At 42.6% G+C, this 11,280-nt stretch overlaps 2 protein-coding genes across 6 annotated transcripts; one reads left to right on the forward strand and one right to left on the reverse strand.

Annotated features, from left to right (window-relative positions):
- Positions 1 to 81: 81 nt before the first annotated feature.
- On the forward strand, positions 82 to 5,493 carry akr1a1b (aldo-keto reductase family 1, member A1b (aldehyde reductase)). Of its 2 annotated transcripts, none has more exons than XM_077535363.1 (9): positions 82 to 268; positions 1,280 to 1,385; positions 1,735 to 1,854; positions 1,930 to 2,081; positions 2,568 to 2,766; positions 3,066 to 3,265; positions 4,070 to 4,142; positions 4,901 to 4,987; positions 5,355 to 5,493. In XM_077535363.1, exons 2-9 carry the CDS (start codon positions 1,305 to 1,307, stop codon positions 5,418 to 5,420), a joined length of 978 nt encoding a protein of 325 aa, XP_077391489.1. In that variant the 5' UTR covers positions 82 to 268; positions 1,280 to 1,304; the 3' UTR covers positions 5,421 to 5,493. The 2 variants fall into 2 exon arrangements, with proteins under 2 accessions (XP_077391489.1, XP_077391488.1); XM_077535362.1 differs by having other exon boundaries at positions 84 to 268; positions 1,277 to 1,385.
- Positions 3,946 to 10,982, reverse strand: c10h19orf44 (chromosome 10 C19orf44 homolog). 4 transcript variants are annotated; one of them, XR_013285501.1, is made up of 9 exons: positions 10,398 to 10,982; positions 9,685 to 9,929; positions 9,144 to 9,504; positions 8,461 to 8,701; positions 8,289 to 8,383; positions 8,088 to 8,195; positions 7,164 to 7,565; positions 5,805 to 6,018; positions 3,946 to 5,654 (listed from the first exon to the last, which is right to left on the reverse strand). XR_013285501.1 is itself a non-coding variant. In XM_077535355.1 (8 exons), exons 1-8 carry the CDS (start codon positions 10,512 to 10,514, stop codon positions 5,958 to 5,960), a joined length of 1,602 nt encoding a protein of 533 aa, XP_077391481.1. In that variant the 5' UTR covers positions 10,515 to 10,982; the 3' UTR covers positions 5,732 to 5,957. The 4 variants fall into 4 exon arrangements, 3 of the variants coding, with proteins under 3 accessions (XP_077391481.1, XP_077391480.1, XP_077391482.1); XM_077535355.1 differs by lacking the exon at positions 3,946 to 5,654 and having other exon boundaries at positions 5,732 to 6,018; positions 7,192 to 7,565; XM_077535354.1 differs by lacking the exon at positions 3,946 to 5,654 and having other exon boundaries at positions 5,732 to 6,018.
- Between the last annotated feature and the right edge of the window lie 298 nt (positions 10,983 to 11,280).

Raw genomic sequence — 11,280 nt, forward strand, 5'->3', positions numbered from 1 at the left:
GCGGTTTGCCTCCCTCTAGTGTTGAATATGTTCCAGGCAGCTCATCTGCCACTGAAATTTCACTCTTATTTTGGTAGGCCGAAACCGGAGCTGACGCGGTTTTTCATCCGGAAGCGCTATCCAAATAACTGGCTGTGTTTGTTTTTAACGCCGCAGGCGGAATTTCGGAAAAGACAAGAAGAATTCAGCCAGCCGAGATTGAAGATTGGAGACGAAACGCGACAGCGGAACAAGCGACAAGACCTCCTGCAAGGAAAATCGAGCGCAAGTCAGTTTTGCTTTTTACCGCGCCGGGAATTTGGCACTCAAACTTGTCGATCTTCATCACCGTCCTTCTTTTTTTTTACTTGTCGGATGTTTGCAGCCATCCATCGATTCATCAATCAATCAATTAATAGATGCATGAAGAGGGCCGTTTAACTGTTTTTGTCTCGTGTCGCCTTTTTATTGCATTCTTGTCAGGACATTTAGTTTTGATTATTATTATTATTTTTTTGTATTTTAGCAGCTTTGGTATGACGAGCAATTAAGTGCTTTCCACCTATTTTTTTTTTATTTCCATCCTTTAATTACTATAACAGAACGTGATATAAAAAAAACGCACAAAGATCAATTAGAATTCACTTTCTACTTCCTGGTTTTTGCAAGTGTTTTAGATTGATAATCAATTTGCTTTCATGGAGGATGATCAGAAATTTACTGGTGAGGGAATTCAATTCCCAGGAGAGATTCAAAAATATATATATAAAAAAAATACATAAATTTTACAAAATGTTTAATATGGAAACAAATACTTAGATAAAAGACACAGAATTGGGAATTAAAAAAAACAAAACAAAAAACTTGTAGAAATCTCATTTTTCTTTCTGTTCCACTTTTCTTGTCTTTGGTCCAAATTAGTTAGGAAAAAAAGAAGCTTCTTCTTTTGTTTGCCCACAAACTGTGGAATTGATGCGTGTGAGAAGTAGGAAAGCTGCTGACAGTGGAAAAAAAAAAAAAAGCACGTCAGCATCACTTCCTTTTCCTTTTCCTGAATGTTACTCGTGAATGTGACCAGTCGTCTTGATTTAATTTGATTTTTGGCAGGCAGCAGGCATCGGGCGTATTTTCAGAAGTCTGAATAGCTTGGCAACATTCTTTCAATTTTCTTTTGGATTTGTTGGATTGTTGGAAATACATATTTCTTAAATTTCTATTTATTTCTTCTCACGCAATAGTTGGTTCATGATGATGATGATGATGATGATGATGTGCTTGTTGTTGTTTTCCATGTGAGGAGGACGTTTTGCGGCGCGGCGGGAAAGATGAGCCAGTTTGCCGTCCTCCACACGGGCCGCAAGATGCCGCTCATTGGGCTCGGCACCTGGAAGAGCTCACCTGGACAGGTGAGGAGGACACCCGACATGTGAGAATTCCGCTTCAAGGCTTGGATTCAGGTTGAAAGTCGAGTTTCACATTTTTTTTTATTTCATTTCCACAATTGTTATGTTTAATTTGTTTTATTTATGTATTTTATTTTTCTAATAATAAATAAAATTAATATATTGTTCTAATTTTATATTAATAATAAATTATATCTAAAATGTTATTTTCTAATTTATATAATTTATTATATTATATATTATAATGTGTAATATATATAATATTATATATTAAATTACACAATAATGATATATTCTAATTCTAATAGTAATGAAATGAATTTTAAATGAGGGATGTTTGTTGTTGTGTCAGGTGAAAGCGGCGGTGAAGTGCGCCCTGGAGGCAGGTTACCGCCACATCGACTGCGCCGCCGTCTACGGCAACGAGGCCGAAATCGGACAAGCGTTGGGCGAGGTCTTCGCGCAGCCCCACGTGAGACGCGCACGCACACGCCGATGAAAGAAGAAGAAGAAAAAAAAGCATTCTGACTCGGTGGCGTTTTGTCAGGGCGTGCGACGGGAGGACGTGTTCGTCACGTCCAAACTGTGGAACACGCGACATCACCCCGAGGATGTGGAAGCGGCGCTCGTGCGAACCCTGCGCGACCTCCAGCTCGACTACCTCGACCTCTTCCTCATCCACTGGCCTTACGCATTCCGGTCGCACGAACGCAAACACGCCAAATCGCAACGCAGCTGGAAAAAATGTTCACAAAGCAGTTCGATACTTGATGATTATTAACCCCTCACCCTCCAATTATTCATCAAAACACCAGAGAAAAAAATCCCCCCAAAAATGGAAGAAAATTTCAGAAAACAGAAAAGAAAAAAAATCAGTAAAATAGAAAAAAGAATATCTCTAAATAGTTATGAAAACAGGAAAGTAAAATTAATAAAAAAATATTCAGAAAAACAGAAAATATATCCCCAAAATTACCCCCCCCCCCCCAAAAAAAAAAAGGAAAATTATTTAAAAAAAAACAATAATCTGAAACAGAAAAAATATTCTCCAAAACATTAAGAAATTGTGTTCTGGAAAAACGGAACCTAAAACTGTCCACTGTTGATGAAAAGAAAGCACATTGCAATGTGGAAATATTGGAACCATATTTTCCGCAGTTTGTGAGGTTGTTGTTGTTGTTGCAGGCGCGGTGAGGACGCGTTCCCTCGGGACGGCGGCGACGGTTCGCTGCTGTACGACGTGGTGGACTACCGGGCCACGTGGGGCGCCATGGAGCAGCTGGTGGCCAAAGGGCTCGTCCGCGACATCGGCCTCTCCAACTTCAACAAGCGCCAGCTGGACGACGTCGTGGCCGCCGCCCGCGTCAAGCCCGCCGTGCTGCAGGTGACGACCGACCGACCGACCGACCGACCGACTGCCGTATCCCAGTCAAGTGGCAAAATCCCAAACAGTTGAGCAAACTCACTGTGACATTTGCAAAAGCAGCAAAATGTTAGCTTCATGCTAACATCTAACCATAGAGAAGCTTGCTTTCAACTAACGACAGGAACATTTGGTGAAAATATGACCAAACAGTTGAAGTCATAAACTGTATTGGAAAAAAACTCGAAAACTCATTTACTGGCAGCCCAGTCAAAATGGACGTTTGTTGTTGTTGTTGTTGTTGTTGTTGTTGGGTCCAGGTGGAGAGCCACCCGTACCTGGCGCAGACGGAGCTGCTGGCGCACTGCCGCTCGCTGGGCGTGCTGATGACGGCCTACAGCCCGCTGGGCTCCCCCGACCGCGCCTGGAAGCGCCCCGACGAGCCCGCGCTGATGGACGAGCCCGCCGTCGCCGCCCTGGCGCAAAAATACCAAAAATCGCCGGCGCAGATCCTCCTCAGGTCGGAACACAACACAACACAAGCCAAGCCAAGCGTGCGCTCGCCCGCCGTGCGTCAAAATGGGGACAAAATGTGGCCAAAAAAAAAGTGATGGTGGGGGGGACAAACCCAAAGAAACCCAGATTGGGGGGGGGGGTGCTATTTGTGATTTGAGCCCTTTATTTTCCTTTCATTTTGTATGGTTTCAAATGTTCAAAGTTAATTAAAAAATGATTTTTAATTATTTTTACAATTTAATTTATATATTGTGTTAAATTAATTACACATAGATTAGAATTTTTAAAATGTATAATTTATTATTATTAATTCATTTGAATTAATTTGTCAATTTAAATTTTCCTTTCCTATCATTTCTTGTTTTTAAAATTTTAACGTTAATTAAAAATATTTTAAGTTATTTACTTTACATTTTTTAATTTAGATATATTTATATATGATTTTCTAAAGTTCTAATTTAATAATTTAATTTTAATGAATTTAATTAGTCAAAATTTTAATTTTTCCTTTCATTTTGTACATTTTTAAATTTAATTAAAATATTTTTTAATTGTTAGAATTTAATGTATATTTTTGAATTTTATATATATATTATAATTTTTTTAATGTATAATTTAATAATTGTATTATTATTATTATTATTATTCATTTTAATGAATGTAATTAATTCCAGTCAATTTAAATTGTTGCTTTTAATTTTCCTTTGATTTTGGCCACATTTTCCCCGCCCTTTCCCCGTCACACACCTGGCTCTGTCATTGGCCGACGTGTGCCCCGCCCACTAAGCGCGCTTCCCTTCCTGTGCAGGTGGCAGACGCAGCGCGGCGTCGTCACCGTCCCCAAGAGCGTCACGCCCTCGCGCATCCGACAAAACCTGCAAGTACGCACACACGCAACAAAAACACGTACAGCAGCAACAAGATGCAAAATATGCAGCTACAAGTAGGAAAAAAAATACAAATTACAAGCAGACTGCTATGAAAAAAAACAAAAGACAAATAGCACACAAAAAATAGCCAATCCAAATTATATTAAAAATACACAAATATTACAGAAATATGCGGTGCATATTAGGAAAAAAAAAATGTGTACAAATGCTTGAAAAAATACACCATTAGAAAAAAATAAAAAAATAATGCAGCAAATATATATTATTGGAAATACACAATATGAGGAAAAATATAAATACTAGATGAAAAACATACACAAAAATAATAATAGAAATATTAGTTCAAATCCTTTTTGAGGGGAAAATATGTAAATATTTAATGGGAAGTACAAAAATATCAGATGTATTTTTACATACAAATATGCGCCAGCGTTGTTATAGTTTTGGAATTTTTCATTTTGCTTAGTTTTGATTTTGTTAGTTAGTTTGTTATTTTATAAATGCTTAGTTTTAGTTTTAGTTAGTATGAATTTTTTTGGTGTATTACGCAATATTTCAAAAATAGCAAAGAGACTAAAATGAAGGACATTTATGCTATAATTAGTTTTGTAAACATAAAATGTAGTTTTTGTTTTTATTTTTTATAAAGCATTTTCGTTTTTATTTTAAATTGTTTTTTAATTTAAGTTTTATCGTTATATATGATGATGATGATGTCAATTTTGTTATTTTTTTTATTTTTTTGTGAGGTGTTTGACTTCACGCTGTCGACGGAGGAGATGAGCAACTTGACGGCGCTGAACAAAAATTGGCGTTACATCCTGCCCGCCATTCAAGTACGTCCGTCCACCCAAAAATATTTCTCGCTTCTAATCTTCCATTTTGGATCCATCGCCAATGGCGGCCATTTTGACACTTGCCGTCAAACGATGATGTCACAGTCGCTCGGGTAACGACCAATCTGTTTTCTGCGTTTGGTCACGTGACGTTGGCGAGCTGACCACGTGTGATGTCATCTTTGGTCGACGGCAAGTGGCCAAAATGGATCGGTGGTCTTAATTATTATTATTATTATTATTATGATTCCCTCGATGATGCAATGTTGATTTGAATGTCGTGCTTTGGTTTTGGCTGACTTTCATCAGCGCTCGTCGTTGCCGTTTTGAGTGGCGCCACCTGCTGATTGATCGTTTTGTTTTCCAGGTGGATGGGAAGTCGGTCCCCCGCGACGCCGGCCATCCTCATTACCCCTTTAGCGACCCCTACTGATACGGCGAGGAACTTGCTTGTGTGATTTGTGCCTTCATCCCCTCGTTTTTTTGTAATAAACAAAATGATTTGATTTTGGTGGTGCTTACCAGACGCTCACTCGTTTTTTCCTCCATGTGATTGTGGGGCAACGCTGCAGCTCTGCTTACCTTTTCGGCTTTGACATGATCACACATGTCGGTTGAAAGTGTCAGGTTGTCGTCCTGCCTCGCTGCCCGTTGGTGGGTGGAGAAACTGTAAGGGGGCGGGATTATGTCAATTAGCCCTCCTGTTTTGATCACTCAGACAAAATAACTTGAAATGACTCAAAATCGATTTGGTTGTTTAATGTCACAATTGAAGGTCACGTTAGGTCGTTTTCCATTTGACGTGACGATTGCTCACGATAATGTTGTCGATGACTTCTATTGTCAAAATGCTTCATCAAAAAACACAAACATAATCGGCATGATGCTGATGCTGATGCTCCTCTCAGGATTGGTCGCCCAAGACGAGCAGTCCCGTGCGTGCGTCCCGTGCGTGCGTCCCGTGCGTGCGTCACGTGCGTGCGTCACGTGCGTGCGTCACGCACTCGGGCCGCTTTTGTCTCATTGATGAGCTGCGACAGCAAAGAAGAATTGATGCGAGTGAGTACAAACGTGTGAGTGGAATCATAAGCGAGTGAAATTGTGCAAATGCATTTTAAGTGTCAATTAGAGCTGTCAAACGATTACAATTTTGTAATCAAATTAATCACAATTTAGAATTTTGATTACTCATGATGAATCGCTTCATTAAAAAGGCTTCATTTTTTTTTTATTCACTTTTTTTTTTTGCCCACCAAATTTGACGAGTACCTGTTAGGTGTTAATTCTCTCTCAACTCAACTTTATTGATAAAACAATTTAAAACAAGCGTTATTGTAGTTTTTAAATTTTCATTGAAGTTATTTATTTTGTTTTGAGTTTTGTTTGTTTTAGGCTGAATTAGTTTAAATTCAAAATTAATTTATTTCTGTTATGTTTTTATTAGTTTTAGTTATTTAATAAATGTTTTGTTTTAGTTTACTCTTGGTTAGTCGTCATCTGAAGGTGCTTTTCTATTGGCTGCTGCTCGATGACGTCACTTTCAAATATACTTTTTTGGGTTAATATAAAAAATAAATAAATAAATAATTAACTTAATCATATGTAAAAATCATCCCCAGAGGCTCATACATTCAATTAATTGCCAAAGACTAAAATGGACAATTTTGCTATAATTTTAGTTAGTTCTGTAAACATAAAATGTAGTTTCAGTTTTCATTTTTTTTAGAAAAAGCATTTTTGTTTTTATTTTGTTAAAGGGATACTTGACTTATTTAGCCCATTATAGCAATAAAAAGTTCATATTTTGTCTATAAATAATTTGATACTTTCATTATTTTTTCACGTACAATTAGTAGCTTTAAAAACACATTTTGCAACTTGCTGTCGACTGAGAATGACATCACAAGGGCCCAAGGCAACCAATCACCTGTTTTCTAGGTTTGGTCATGTGACAATTACAAGCTGAGCTGTGATTGGTTACCTGAACACATTGTGATGTCATTTTCAGTCGACAGCAAGTTGCAAAATGTGTTTTTAAAGCTACTAATTGGACATGAAAAAGAATGAAAATGGTGAGAGTGAGCATTCATTTATTGATTTATTTATTTGTGATTGCATGTTGAAGAGCGTAACTAAATCCGTGTGCTGATGTTGTTGAGTTGATGCGTTTCCTTACGTCGATGGTTTGTTGCAGCGTGACGTACGTGTACGCGGGCGGTCCGAGGCTGCGGACGACGCCGTCGCGCTTCCTGCGGCTGCTTCTCGCGAAGCGTCGCGTGACGGCCAGCTGGCGTTTCAGCTGCTCCGTCAGCGCCAACGAGGGCGCGGGCGCCCGCCACGCGTCCGCGTCCGTCTGCGTCGCCGCGTCTTTGAGACGCTCGCCGGCCCACGACGACGACGAGGACGAGGACGCGCGGCCCAGAGATCCGGCGCCACCTGTTGGACGGCGGGATGACGACGACGACGATGACGACGACGTCGCGTCTTCGCCTTCCGTCCCGTCTTCGGATGAACGATGCTCACGCACCAGCGCCGACGACCCGCCCGCTTCCTCTTCGCCCGGCAGGTGCGCCGACACCTGCGTGAGAGAAGACGTGCACGAGTGGATGTGAGGCTCACTCGTGTGTGCGTGTTTGTGTGTGTGTGTGTTGGAGTCATTTTCTCAGAAGGTCTTTTTTTTTTTTTGCAGGGATGCACAATAATTCTATTTTCAACAGATACCAATAAACCAATCAATCATTTAGAGCGTGCCAATGTCGATAAGTAAGCCGATAATTGTAAGCAAAATTAACTTAAATAAAATTAAAATAATATATATATACATATATATATATAAAATTAAATAATAAAAAGTAAAACAAAACAGGCCAATAATTGTTAGCAAAATTAACTTCAATAAAATGTAAACAAAACGTACAAATTAAAACATTCAAATAAAATGAAAACAAAATTAACGTGAAGACAAATATACTTTTGAGTTCAATTATGTCTAACATGCACAAACGGTTTCCTTTGCCCAGTCACATGACGAGCATGTCAGTTCATTTGGGTTCACAAGTGGGCGAGAGCGTTGGCGAAAGTGGATGCGTGCGTGAGTCACCTGGCCGCTGTTGCCATGGCAACCCGTTTCCGTCCCGCCGCCGCTCTCAAAGTCACTTTCGTAGTCGGCCTCGCGGCCTGAGACGGCGTCGTCGCGATCGTCCGGCACCTGCGCGCATGCGTGACAAGGCCGTGAGCGACACGCTACAAACACGTAAGCGACACGTGAGCGGCCTTTTAACAGCCGAGCGCCAAAACACACCTGCGTTTGTTCTTCTGCCGCTGTCCCGCCGTCAGCGTCTTCAAGGGGGGCGGAGCAAACGTCATCCAACGTCTTCACGTTCACACAAAAGTCCGCTGAAACGTTGAAAAAGCAATTTTCTTTTTGCAAAGTGTCCTTCGTTAGCGTGTGAGCGTGCGTGCGTGCGTCTCACATTGCGAGGACGCGCGGCTGGCGTCCCATCCGAGCGGGAAAAGTTGGTCGAGCGAGAGAATCTTCTCCGGGGCCGACCTGGACGAGTCGGAGGCGCGGGGGGAGAAGAGGCTCTCCAAGGATGGGAGGGGGCTCGCACGGCTGGGGGGCGATGAGGAGGGCGTGTCTCCGGGGCGGGGGCGGGCCAGGCGGGAGGGGCGGGCCAGGCGGGAGGCCGGCCTCGGACTTCCTCGGCTGGACATCTGGAGGGGAATTTAAAAAAAAAAAAAAAAAAAAAGTTATTGGTTTTTCCATCCAGGATGCGCATCATTCCACGACAAATGTCTTTGGAACAAAAATGATGATCAACTCAGAAGAATGTTCACACGGTCAACTTGATCGTTGACCTGACGGGGGTCAACATCACACGTCAAAATGGCCGACTGACAAAATGGCATCAGGTGCTACAGCGAGCGGTTAGGAAAAGAAGAATAAGGAAGGAAGAAGGAATACAAGGAAAGAAAAGAAGAAGGAAATGGAAGGAAGGAAGAAAGATCCTTCCTTTTCCTTCTTAAAGAAAAAAGAATGAAAAGAAAGAAAGGAAAAGGAAGGACATGAAAGAAGAAAGGATGGAAAAGATGAATAAAAAGAAGGAAGAAGCAAACAAAGAGGGAAGAAGTTCGGAAAAGAAGAAGGAAGCGGTACCGTTCCCGCTCTGCTCCCGGACGACGAGCCGCTCGAGTTGTGCCCGCCCACCAGCTTCATCACCTCCTCTTCTTCGTCACTGTCCACACTATTTTGGAGCGAGGAGCCCGAACCCCCCCAAGGATCTTCTGCAAACCCCCGCGTCTTCTTCGCCGTCCCCCGACTGCCCGACTGCGACGAGGGGGGCGCGGGAGCTCCCCCTGGGGGCCGGGAGGCCAACGACGACGACGACGACGACAGGTCCGATGTGGTGCTTTCGGTCGCGTTGCCGGGTTCGCGTCCTCGCCGATAGCGAAAGAGTCGATTCTCCATCCGGATCAGCCTCTTCAGCGCCAACGCTCGCTTGGACGACGATGGCACTCTAAACAAGTGCAAGGGAGACAAGTTTTGACATTGGACACAAATCCAAGCAAAAAGAGAAGAATCTTAAAAGTCCAAATGACATTGCGACAAAACGAGCAAGATGAGCTAACAAGGGGAGGAGGAGGGGAACCATTTGAAGAACTGATTCCGCCATTTTGGAGCAGTTAGCCCCACCCACCTCGAGTCATGTGACCCCGGCGATGTCGGAGGTGCTGGCTTCTTCAGGAAGCGGCTTCCTCCTCCTCCTTCTTCTCCTCCCACTGGTGCATCTTCCGAGGGCGAGCGAGGCGGCGCGACATCTCGTCCTCGCCGAGAGCAGCTGAGCGGGGACAGGTCGCCCGCGTCCAACGAGACGTCGCTCCCGCTGGGAGGAGCCGGCGGCCATTTGCCATCCTGGGGGGCGAGACCCCAACGCGGGTTTGACTAAAAATGAAAAAAAACCAAAAAAAAACCTACTTTGAAACTCAACACTCATTTGAAAACGGATTCAAAAGCGAACCTTGTTGTCGCCTTCATTGATCCCACAATAAGAAACCTGCAAACCCTAACCGACAACTTGAAACCCTAACCCTCCATTTTGAAAAATAATGTGAACCCCTCATCCTAATTTGCAACCCCAATTTTTTGGTTTGTAAACCTAATTTTGGGACGCCAACCCTTAGTTTGAAACCCTAACCCAGATTTGAAATCCCAACTCAAAACCTTAACCTTCATTTGAATCCCTAACCCCATCTTTAAATCCTGATTTAAAACCGTAACCCTGTAGTGCAACCCCAAGCATGGCTTGAAACCTGAATTTGAAACCTTATGCTGACTTCAATCCGACTGTAAAAGTCTTGTTTAAAACCCGAACGTTGTCTTGAAACCTTAACCCAGGACGGAAAACCTCACCGCATTGACGACGGCCGCTGCTCGGCGGTTGTTGTTGTTTTGGTTTTTGTTCCTCTTGGCGGCCAGCAGCGCCTGAGCCCGCTCGAGAGCGTCGCTTGTGCCGACTTGCCTCCACATCCAGTCGGCGGCCGCCCGGGCAGTTAAGCGAACATCTGCTAAGCTAAGTAGCACCAAATTAACGCATTGCTGTCGCTCATTGATGACGCCACGTTTGCGCTCCGGTGCTGGTTAGCCCGCATGCTAAGATAAATGAGCCATTAATCCCTTCCACAGCCTCCGTGATGCTTTTTTGGAAACGAAGCCAACGAGCAGAAGAGTCCAAACGTTTGCGTCCTCCGTCGCCTTGGAAATGTTCTTCTTCGTCAATAACCATATGTTTTCTTTCGGTTGTCTTTTCTGGTTGGCGCCATCGTCTGCTCAGGAGGGCGAATTATCGTATGCCGAGAAACGGTTCTTGGGAGGAGCAAGGCAGGAGCTACGTTGATGTAGCGCGCCACCTACTGTACGTATTTTTCTTTTTGGATTGCCGGAAGTTGTCCCCGCGAGCATTTCTCATACTGGCCAGGAGATGGCGACACTAGAATTGTAAAGAAAAAATAAAATAAATCAATATCGTCTTCTGTATGACAATCTCAAATCAAAACTCCACAAACGGTAACCACACGTGGAGATAATTTTATGGTACTCGTCTTTTAATGCGAGCATAATAATAATGATAATGATAATAGTAATAAACCAACGAAAATAAGACATTGCTTTTCAAATTGTGGTTTAGAAAAACCTGTGTAAAATGCTCATTTTATTTTCTTTCTTTCTTTCTTTCTTTCTTTCTTTCTACTATTGATTACGGTTAATTAAAGAAAAAAATGTGATGAGAGGAGCA

This window comes from Festucalex cinctus, chromosome 10 (genome assembly GCF_051991245.1).
Source record: "Festucalex cinctus isolate MCC-2025b chromosome 10, RoL_Fcin_1.0, whole genome shotgun sequence".
Taxonomy (NCBI): Eukaryota; Metazoa; Chordata; class Actinopteri; order Syngnathiformes; family Syngnathidae; genus Festucalex; species Festucalex cinctus.

Excerpts from the sequence above, each read along its gene's own strand:
- akr1a1b (XM_077535363.1), top strand. The coding sequence starts at position 1,305 with ATGAGCCAGTTTGCCGTCCTCCACACGGGCCGCAAGATGCCGCTCATT. Across the intron at positions 2,767-3,065 it reads TCAAGCCCGCCGTGCTGCAG|GTGGAGAGCCACCCGTACCT; the intron begins GTGACGACCGAC and ends TGTTGGGTCCAG. Across the intron at positions 3,266-4,069 it reads CCGGCGCAGATCCTCCTCAG|GTGGCAGACGCAGCGCGGCG; the intron begins GTCGGAACACAA and ends CTTCCTGTGCAG.
- c10h19orf44 (XM_077535354.1), bottom strand. The coding sequence starts at position 10,514 with ATGTGGAGGCAAGTCGGCACAAGCGACGCTCTCGAGCGGGCTCAGGCG. Across the intron at positions 9,505-9,684 it reads CCGGGGTCACATGACTCGAG|AGTGCCATCGTCGTCCAAGC; the intron begins GTGGGTGGGGCT and ends GCACTTGTTTAG. Across the intron at positions 8,702-9,143 it reads CCGGGAGCAGAGCGGGAACG|ATGTCCAGCCGAGGAAGTCC; the intron begins GTACCGCTTCCT and ends ATTCCCCTCCAG.